Here is an 11202-nt window from a genome sequence, read left to right as displayed (position 1 = left end):
AGACAAAGTATATGTGAACTGCTGTATGAAAAGTGAATTTACTCTGTAAATCTTCACCCAAATCCTAATTTAAAAAAAAAAAAGTCCAGAGTTTAAAAAGGCAAAGGAAAGCTTTTTTTTTTTTACTTTTGACTTGTTATGTAGAAGGAGCTCTAGTAGTGTGGTGGTTAAAGCATTTGGCTGCTAACCAAAAGGTTAGTGTTTCAAACTCACTAGCCACTCCGTGAGAGAAAAATGAGGCAGTTGGTTTCCATACAGATTTGTAGCCTACCACACGGACCTCTAGTAGCATAGTGCCTAAGGCACTTGACTGCTAACCAGAAGGCTGGCGGTTCAAACCCGCCAGTCACTCCTCGGAAGAAAGATGGGGCAATCTACTTCCGTAGTGATACTGCCTCGGAAACCCAGGGAGGGGTCGCTACGAATTGGATCCGACTCGACAGCACATAACAACACAACTGGGATGGCATTGGGTTTGGTTTTGTTATGTAGCACTGCCATCTGGTGGAACTAGTAAGAACATCTCCTAAAAGTTTGTTACTATTGCCATCAGGGTTGGCTCGACTCATAGTAATCCAATGTACAATAAAGTGAAGCGTTGCCCGGTCCTGTGCCATCCTGGCTGTCACTGGTATGCCAGAGTCCATTGTTGTGGCTGTGAGCTAGGGGGCTCATCTTCCAGCCCCGTATCAGACAATATTCTGTTGTGATCCATAAAATTTTCATTGGCTGATTTTTGGAAATAGATTACCAGGTCTTTCTTCCTAGTCTGTCTTAGTCTGGAAGCTCCTCTGAAACCTCTCCACTATGGGTGGCTCTACTGGTCTTTAAAATACTGATGATAAAACTTCCAGCATCATAGCAACATGCAAGCCACCACAGTATAAACTGCCAGTTGGTGGTGGAACTTTGTGACACCTCTAATTGTAACCACCTGAAAAAGGCTAGCCTTAGAGTAGACATTAAAGTTTGCTATTGTTTCCTCCTTTTTCCTGCCCCGCCCCCTTCTTATTACCCATTCCACACTTATTCCCTTCTACTTGTCAATACAAATTGCTATGCTGCATTTTTTAGTGATTGCCTAGGGTAGTGGAATCAAAGGAGCTCTGGTAGCATAGTGCCTAAGGCATTTGACTGCTAACCAGAAGGTTGGCGGTTCAAACCCACCAGCTGCTCCCCAGAAGGAAGATGGGGTGATCTACTTCTGTAATGATTTACCGCCTCGGAAACCCATTGGGGGTCACTATGAGTCTGAATTGACTCAATGGCAGTGAGTTTGTTTTTTTTTTTTTTTGAGGGTGGCACAAATGGTTACATGCTTGACTACTCACTGAAAAGTTGGTGGTTCAAACCCACCTAGAGGTGGCTCAGAAGTAAGGCTTGATGATCTGCTTCTGAAAAGTCACAGCCTTGAAAACCCTGTGGGTGCAGTTCTACTCTGTGTACAGGATCATCATGAGTCAGAAACTGACAAACGGGCAGTTCTTCATGTGGTGGGTCCAAGTTAATACGAATGGTGATTTGGGTTGACATGACTAGGGACAGCCCTTATCAAAAGTTAATGTAAAAATTTTGTTTTGAGCCCTCTGCCTTCCCTGGGAAGGAGCTCTGGTGGCACAGTGGTAAAAGCATTTGGCTGCTAACCAAAAGTATAGTGGTTCGAACCAGTCATTCTGCAGGAGAAAGATGAGGCAGTCTGCTTCTGTAAAGATTCACAGACTAAGAAACCCTGTGAGGCAGTTCTACAATGTCCTAGAGAGTTGTGGTGCATCGAGATGGCCTTGATGACAATGGGTCTGGTTTTGGCCTTCCTTGGGAACCCAGACTGCCATCTTGGGTCCCATTTTGGTTCCCCATTTCGAACCCTACCAATGTCGTTAATTGTTTTGGCTTGAGTTGATAGATGAGTAAGTTAAAGTCTGATATCTCAAACATACCACATCAAACTTTAGAAAATACTGAAACCAAATAATATAGGGGAATAGATTCTGTGTCAATTTAAAAACATAAAACATCATGCCTAGTGTACACCACCAGTTGCCAGCAAGTAATTTCTGACTCATGGCGACCCCATGTGTGTTAGAGTGGAACTGTGCTCCATGAAGTTGCCAATGGCTGAGCTTCAGGGAGTAGATCCCCAAGTCTTTCTTCGCTAACCTTTTGGTTAGTGGCTGAGTGAGTCAACCATTTGCACCACCCAGGAACTCCATGCTTATTATAGTATACACAAGTAAAGACAAATTTGATGATTGAGTTCACTTTACAATGTATAATTCCGGTGAAATCGCACTGTGAGGGGATACTATTTATAACTACAACTGCCTTCAAAGGAGAGTGAATCTGTTACAATAAAAGACCCTTTTGGTGAACTAAGCAATTTGATGAATTTGGTTACGCTAAGGTAAGTCTGTGACTAAGAGGATAGGAGTTAGAACCGAATTGGCTCTGCTTAAGAAAAATGGGTGAGTTGGTTTTTGTTTCAGAGTTAGAAGAGTAGAGATATCAGAGAAATAGGCAAGGCCTAGTACAATGTGGAGAGACATTCTTTCTTCCTTCCTCCCTTCTGTTCTTGTCTTGCTTTCTTTCAAAAGAACAGCTATTATTTGTATGAGGTTGTAAATTGTTTCAATTTCTGTGGTAGATTCTTTTACCTCCTAGAACTTTTTCAATGAAATGAGTGTTATATATACACAGGTGACTTGTGATTTTTGTTTACTGTTGTTTTTTCCTTTGAATTGTATCTGTCAAGCACGTAACCATTTGTGCCACCCTCAATTCTTTTTTTCCTTTGAATTGTATTAAGGTTTAACATGGTATAACACATATACGTATTGGTGATAGGTGGAAACTCTGTCAAATGGGAATAGTGCTACTGAGCCAGGAGTCAGAAGAAATTATAGTCCACATATTAGCTGTAAAATCTTAGTAAGTCTCACCACCAATCTTGGTCTCAATTTTCTCATCAATAAATATGGTTAGAGCAAGCATTTTCTCAGGGTTCTTCTCCTGGTTCCAAAGTTCTGTGGGTGTACAAGGTTATCTTTGAACTGAGGTAATTTGCAATTTTGACTCTCTAGAAACAAATGAAACCAGTGGCCATCTAGTTGACTGCTACTCATGGTAGTGACTCCATACACGTCAGAGTAGAAATGTGCTCCATAGGTTTTCCAGCGGGTAATTTTTTGCAAGTAGATTGGAGGTCCCTCTGGGTGTACTAAACCACCAACCTTTCAGATACCAGTTGAGTGTGTTAACCATCTGCACCAATCCCCCCCAAAAACCCCAAACTTACTGCAATCAGGTTGATTCTGACTCCTAGTAACCCCCATTGGGTTTCCAAGACAGTAAATCTTTACAGAAGTAGATTACTCTGTCTTCCTTCTGCAGAGTGGTTGGAGGGTTTGAACTGCCAGCCTTCTGGTTAGCAATCAAGTGCCTTAGGCACTATGCCATTAGAGCTCCTACCCAGGGACTCCCAAATAGCGGGGGGAAAGGCATTGATTCAAACCTATCGATCCTTGGTATTTTTGGCTGCCAGTATGTAGTCCCACCAGCCACTCCTTGGAAGAAAGGTTGGGCAATCTACTTCCATAGTGATACTGCCTTGGAAACCCAGGGAGGGGTCACTATGAGTCGGGTCCAACTCAATGGCACATACAACAAGTATCCAGTACCAATTTTCTTGATAATTTCATCCTTGCACCATGTGGTTCCAGGGAAGTCAACCCTTTTTACCCAATCCTGGCTCTCAGGACCAGCTATGTGGCCCAGAACTACCCAATGAGTGTAATACCTGCCCCCCAACACACCCTGGCCATGCTGAATGATTTGAGGTTAGGCATGTCAGTGACCTAAGATGGTCTTACCAGAGTGCAGACCTGGCCTTTTCTTAGATGGCTGACAGAAGAGATATGGATAGGAATAATAAAGCATCTGGCAGCCTTCCTAGGACCACAAAAGTAAGAATTTCTCAGAATGGAGCCTAATTTAACACATCAGAGCTGGGAAGCAGAGAAAGCGACTGCTTTCCTGGTTGCGCTGCTTGAACCACAAGATTTATTTATTTTTCTTACTGCTTTAAAGCCTGTTTAAGCTGAGTTTCCTGCTATTAGTTATGCTTTCTGCAATGAATAGCATTTCATACACAAACTTTTCCTGAACAATTTAAGAGGTATGAGTCATTTTAATTGAACCAAACAACCAAGTGACAAAGACAGAAATTTCAGTTTCAATATGCCAACTGCTCAGGTATGGGGTGTAAAAGAAGTACTTTAAATAGCACGTGTGGAAAAATTTTGTACATGTAGGTACAAAATGAGTACTTTGATTTTGGCCACATTAATAAAAGTACAATTTACAAAAAGAAGGGATCATTCTCCTATAGTCCCAAACTCTCACCTTGTGTATTGAGTTAAACTCTGAGCACAATTAGCAAACAACAGACAATTTGGAGTAAAGTCAAACTGACCATGATGAGGAGGAGAACTGAGTATGTCTTATTTGGACAAGGTGAAAGTCTCAGGGAGAGAAAGGACAACTGTTTTCAAATACTTTTATGTACGTGTATTAGACATTTGATTTTTCGTTGCTCAGCATCACTGGACTTCTAATAATAGACCCTGATGTGTTTCTGGAGACTTATCTTTTCAAATTCATTGGAAACTAAGGCTACCCACTGGACTATTAAATTACATCAGTCATTATATTCCTGTTTTTGCTTGGGTCAGTTTGAGCTGGGTTTTCTACCCTCTGCAATCAAGAGTTCTGCTACAGGAGGGATGTCACTTCTAAAAGGATTATATCTTTGAGGTACCTAAAGACAGACCCAAGATTAAAATGTGTACAGTATAAGCCAAAAGTCTGTTCAATTGAATGAACAAATTTCTAAGAATAAAGATGAGATTATCTATTTAGGAAGATAATTCAAGCCTCCAGTTCTGATGATTAACTGAGAAAGGTGAACTATGAGGTCTTTTTCAATCCCAAAACTATGAAATTATCTCCAAATAGTTCTTGTAAGTTTTAGGAGAGTAAACACAATGAATGACAAAATTTCAAGTTATCATAGACAACATATTCATTTTAGTTTAATATTTGAGATCATATTCTTCACATTCTGATTCTATACTTTCTTAGTATGGTATAACTTCTTATATATAGCCATGTTTTAATATCTAGTGGAATTTTAAGTCATTTAATAGGCCTTGATGCATATTATTTAAAATATGTAGACTTCATCATTGTATCTTTGATATTGCTGTTTTGATAACTGTACTTTAAAGCATGTGAAGTCCCTAGTTAGGAGCATCATCTTTTTTAATTTCAACGTTATTCCCAGTGGGGTTAAAATGACCTGCTTTGTTAGGTAATATCCTAAAATATTTACTACAAAAGGAATGAATGTTTCTAATGAAAAGATCAGGACTCTAGTCCAGAATTTTTTAAATTCTTGAATAAAGATCATTCTCTTTCCTGTTCTTCCTTTTTAAATCAACAATAAGAAAAATAATCAAAAACAGCAGGGATTTAAGTAAAACAAAACATTAAAAAAAATTTAATTACATGAGATACACAGCAGTATATATATAAATATATATATATGTGTGTGTGTATGTTTGAATATGCATAGAAAAGAAGATCTGGAAGGATATATATAAAATTGTTAACAGTTTACCTTGGGGGTGTAGGACTGGGGTAGGCTAAGGAGTGCTCTTACTTTTAAATTCACATACTTCTGTATTGTCTGAAATGTTACAGTAAGAATTCAGTACTTTTATAATAATTAAAACCATAATAGAAATTTTTAAAAAAAGTAACAAGAAGTAAAAACTACACATATAATAATTTTAAGAGCTACATTTTGGGTATGGAGGATTAAATCACATGGCAAACTTTTCCACTAATACTGTGGTAGTGAATATAACTGTGCAGTCTATAACCAAAGGAACAATGTGAGAGAAGCCACATATAATGTCCCAGTGTAAAAATTCCCTTCAGATAAGAGCAAACAGTGACCTCTCAAGGTGGATATGAAAGCTGGGTTTAATTATTCCTGGGGGAGCTGCAGGAAAAAATGCCAATCTGAAAACTTCAGACAAAAGAAAAAGCTTCACAGAAGTCGTTAAAGAAATTAATGAAAGTCCAGAAATGTGCACTATACCCACTTCAGAACCAAAATAAATACACTGAGATCTTGGTAATGTAAGGATATAGGTTAATGGCATATACTTTATCCATTTGTTTATCATTTTCCCCAATTTCTCAATTGGTCTGCTTTCTATGACAATGATTTTAACCTAAAAATATTGCAATTGTAATTAGAAGTATATCAATTTAGATTTTCTCTTCTAGTTAAAAGAACCAGAGACATTTGAAACTAATTATTTTGCATTATTCATTTTTTTCCTCATAACTATTTTTAGCTACTTAACTTATGAACATTTGGTAAGATAATATTTCTGATTTCTCATAGATTGCTGAAATTCTGTATACATTTAAAGTTTGAGGAAATCTGTTTTCTCTTGTTCTAGTTTTCTCTGCTTTCATTGAAGTCATCAGAGATAACAAACTCTTTATTATGAACTTTTTTCCCCAAAAAGAAAATTCTTCAGATAATTATCAGGTTGATGGTTAAATATTCTGATCAAGATTAGAAATCCGTAAGTGAAAGATTCTATCTTCTCCAAACTACAATTAAGAGCATAACTAATAATTCCGCACTCCTAAAAGAGTGTTCCTGACCTAGATGTCAGAGGCTTTATAGGATTATATTTACTGCATAAGTAAGTAATGTAGGAAATCTGATGAAATTTAATCAGAAAATTATAATTAGCAGAGATAAAGGGTGTACAGTCCTACTGGCCATATCATTTTTTAAAGTTATAATAGCAGGAATGTTGCTGTTTCTCAATGAACCATTTTGATAATAAAAGAAAAAAATAGCCCAAGATCCATCATAACATATATAAAGCATTTAGTAAAATGCCTGATACACAATAACCATTCAGTAAATATTGGATCTATAATGAGCAATGGATTAAAACAATGGAAAATCAAAAATATGAAAACCAAAAACTAGGGGGCAGGGCTCAGAACTAACTTTCTAGGAATGTATTTAAATGGAAAGTCGAAGGTCACAGAGAGCAGTTAGGAATTCAGCGTTCTCAGGATCTAACTTCTGAGCCCTCTCATAGTACTCAGCAGCTTGCCTCTTTTCTCCCTCCAGCTTACAAAGGAACCCAAGGGCACTTAAACTCTGCACATCGAAGGCATCGTAGCCAAGTCTCTTGGTAGCTAATTTCTTCAGAGCACTTGTCAGTTTGGTACGCAGAGATGACCTTTCTTTGACCTTTAAGGCTTCTAAATAATGATGGATGGCAGTCTTTTCTGATTTTCGGTGAAATTCCTGAAAGCGGCCATAGTGGTAGTGGATCTGATGTTTGTGATCATCAGTTATATTCTCCAGAAGAAGGGCTTTCTGGAAAATGTCTTCAGCATTGCTGTACTGGCCTGCCTCAGCATACATGTTGGCCAGGTCTGTGTAGGCAAATGCAAACATGGAGTCCCGTTCCACAGCTGCTTTGAAATGAAATATAGCAAACGCAATCAGCTCATCGACTTTGAGTTTGTCCTTTCCTTTAGGCCTGTTGCGTGTGGCCTTCTTGACCCGGATCATTTGTGCCCTGTAGCAAAGCCCCATCTGGTGATGCAGGAAAGAAGAGGTTGGTGTCACCTCTAAGGCCTTTTTCAAAAGTTCAAGAGCTTTGTCCCAAGAGTTTTTTCGGCGATAGAATTTGGCTGCATAGCGAAGGACATAAGGCTGGGCTGATATTTGGTCCAGTATTTCTTCAATATACTTTTCCCCTTCAGCTTCTGCATGTACATCTTGAAGCTTCAGGGCCAGGAAAACCTTAATGTAGGAGTTATCTGGGTTCAGGGTAACAGCCTTCCTTAAAGGGCCCAGAGAAAAGCTCTTTACCGAACCTTCTCTGTCCAAGTCGTCCAGCCGATACACCGTGATGGCATAGCCAATGTTAAATTCGGGATTGTCAGCTTCTGCCTCCAGAGCCTTCTCAAAAGCTCCTTTAGCCTTTTGGTAATACTTTCCTCCAAATTTTAAGAGTGCCCACCCTTTCTCACAGTCAATCTCAGGGCGCTCCAGCTTGTAGTTAGAAGGACTGGATGATTTCTTGCAGACGTTTGCAACCTTGTCTATATACTTTTGTGTTTCTTCAAGTTGGTCCATGTGAAAATACACCCAGGCATAATTTCCCCAAGTGACTAGACTCCGTACTTCTTCTTTGTCTGAGTGTTCTCGATGGATTATTTCTTCTGCTTGCTCCAAGCACTCTAAAGCATCTTTATTTTGGCCTTTTAAGTGTTTCACATAAGCCAATAGGTTATAAAGAGTGAGTCGGGGTTTTGTAGTAAGAAAGTCAAGCTGCTGCCCAATCGTATCTTCTACATCCAACAAATCGATGTCTTCTTTCAGTAAATTCCATGTAAAGTGACATTCTAACTCCAACAAGATGGCCTCCAAGGACTCCTTAGGAATTTCACTGTCAAAGATAAAATCCTTTTTAATTTTTGAAAAAATATAGGAAATAGTTTTTAAACTCTAAATACTATTCTTTGCATAACTACCAATTTAACCTTACTGTTAATGCACTAGGCCCTTGTAACTTTATACTAGAGTTTCCTCTATGTACAGTTACGTCCTAAGAATAGTTCAGTAAATTCCTATTATTTATTACAAAATCAATTCTGGATAAGTGACAGGGCATTCTGGTAGTGCAAACAGTTCACCTTGTCTACGAACCTGAACGCTGGCAGTGTTTATCCACACAGCAGCACAGCGAATGAAAGGCCTGATGATCTGCTTCAGTAAAAAAAAGAAAACCTTATAAAACATTTCTACTTTGTAACACATGGGGTCACCATGAATCAGACCACTTAATAGCAATGTGTTTGGTTTTAGTTTATGTCCTTTTGGCAGTCACTAGTCCACAGGGTAATTCAAAAGTTTTCTATTTATCAGCTCTGAAAATGAAGAATAATAAATCTATACCTATTCAATAATAAATATAAAAATTCCATTTCTGTAATATAAATAGTGAAGGGAAAGAAGAGGAGAAAGTGAGAAATAAGAAAAAGAATACATTGAAGGAAACATAACTTGCACCGATTGAGAAAATGGAGAATATAGCAGAATGAGAGTTGTGAGGGACTGTGATAAGGGCATTTTAATACAATAGAAGAGATAAAAACATGACTGGAGGGGGCTAAGGGGAGACTAGAAGGTGAAGACATGGGTATGGGGAGTATAGGCGACTCTTTCAAGGAATTTTACAATGAAGGAAGTAGAGAAAAGGAGCTACAGCTGGAGGGAAACGGGAATTGCCAATAAATTTTAATCATGATGTTTTTAATGACTTTTGAAGACAGTTTTAATGATACTAAAGCATGCTTATATGCCAATGGGAATGATCCAGTATTAAAGGAGAAACTGGTGATGGGGAAAGACGGGGTGATTGCAAGAAAGATGGACTATAGGGCAAAGTGAAGCTATCCATTGTTAATACTCAAATCTATTGTCTCCAGCTCCAAACTCCTTACCATAGGTGCCATGCCCTTCCTTCATCACCTGGCCGTGCTTGTCTCTGGCCATGTCTTACATATTTCCTCTTATTCACGGCAATCTAGCCATACTGGCCTTTTTAAAACACTTACTGTTTTTAGGCCAAGTGTGTACTCACCTCAGGGCATCTGCTCCTGTTATTCCCTTACCTGTGGACGCTGACTAAGAGAGTTCTAGGGGTTATTCATTCTCAAAAGTCTGGTCTTGGCTCAAATTTCAGCTCTTCTAAGAGGTCTACCCTGACCATATTAGCTAAAGTTGCACCCTCACCTTGCTGGTCATCCTAAAGTCTAATATGTCACATTTTCCTGTTGTTTATAACACTTACATCAACATATGCTGGAGGTTCGGTAGTAGGAGAAGAGCAGTTTGCCTCAAATATGAGATTGAGATTTTAAATTGAATAGGACTGAGTCTTTAGGAACTAGAAAGAAGGAGGCTGATATAATAGCCACAAGTGACAGAAAAGTTGGAGAATTAGATTGATTGCACAGTTAGTAGCAGAGACTGGAAAAATAGAAAAATTTCATATTTATAACCTAATAAACTACTCCATGAAATATTTTTCTATTTTTAAGAATAGTAAATTTCAAAATTAATAGAGTTGGCTTAGTGTAACACTTGTATATATTGAATTAGCATATAGTTGTTGTTGTTGTTGTTATGTGCCATCGAGTTGGCCCCGACTCATAAGTGACCCTTCCTTGGGCTTCCGAGGCAGTATCACTACAGAAGTAGGATTGCCCAACCTTCCTTCCGAGGATATAGTGGTCATTTCAATTTTCTAATATTTTCATTTTCAATCCCTTTACATACACACACACATGTATATACTTGTGTCAAATGTTTTAATGTTTGTAGGTTCCATATCAGAGATTTCCAAGGAAACTTCTTTCCATGATGAAAATGTTCTTATTTGTGCTGTGCAATATTGTGGGCCACTAAGTACTTGAAAGTGACTAGTATGACTGAAGAAATGAATTTTTAATTTTAGTTAATTTTACTTGTTTAAATAGTCGTATGTGACTAGTGCCTACAGTACTGGGCAGGGCAGTTCTAGATACCAGGCCTATAGGGTCTAATGGTCTAAAACAGCCTCAAACCCAACAGGTTAGAGCTCTCCTTTAACTTGAGCTTTTTGCTGTTTTATTCAAGGAGAAGGGTTAAATTAAATGAAAAACAAGACATATATGAAAAAAAAGCTTTATGATTATGACCTGGGCTTACTGCAGATTCAGCTCAGTATTGTAAATGTTCCAAACCAAAAACCAAACTCGTTGCCATTGAGTTGGATCCGACTCATAGAGATCCCTCCTTGTGTTTCCGAGGGGTTATCTCTATAGAAGTAGATCACCCAATCAATCTTCCTGTCAAGCAGTGGCTGGTGGGTTTGAACCGCCATCCTTCTGGTTAGCAGCCAGATGCCTTAGGCACTATGCCACCACATACACTATCCATAACAGACCATATAAAATTAAGCATGTCCTCATAAAAATTAAAAAAATAAAATAAAGCTATCATTCATTGACAGTTTGCTACATATAGACAGTGTGCAAAACACTGTA

General features: G+C 38.4%; 1 protein-coding gene across 1 annotated transcript; it reads right to left on the bottom strand.

Moving 5' to 3' along the window:
- Positions 1-7114: 7114 nt before the first annotated feature.
- IFIT5 (interferon induced protein with tetratricopeptide repeats 5) lies at positions 7115-9919 on the bottom strand. The gene is made up of 2 exons (XM_042781422.1): positions 9908-9919; positions 7115-8575 (listed from the first exon to the last, which is right to left on the bottom strand). The coding sequence occupies exons 1-2, from the start codon at positions 9917-9919 to the stop codon at positions 7115-7117; spliced, it is 1473 nt and encodes a 490-aa protein (XP_042637356.1).
- Between the last annotated feature and the right edge of the window lie 1283 nt (positions 9920-11202).

Source organism: Orycteropus afer, unplaced genomic scaffold (genome assembly GCF_000298275.1).
Source record: "Orycteropus afer afer isolate SDZICR_OR568_19922 unplaced genomic scaffold, OryAfe1.0 scaffold00118, whole genome shotgun sequence".
Taxonomy (NCBI): domain Eukaryota; kingdom Metazoa; phylum Chordata; class Mammalia; order Tubulidentata; family Orycteropodidae; genus Orycteropus; species Orycteropus afer.
The sequence above is the reverse complement of the archived record's forward strand: the minus strand, read 5'-3'. Positions and strand labels throughout refer to the sequence as shown.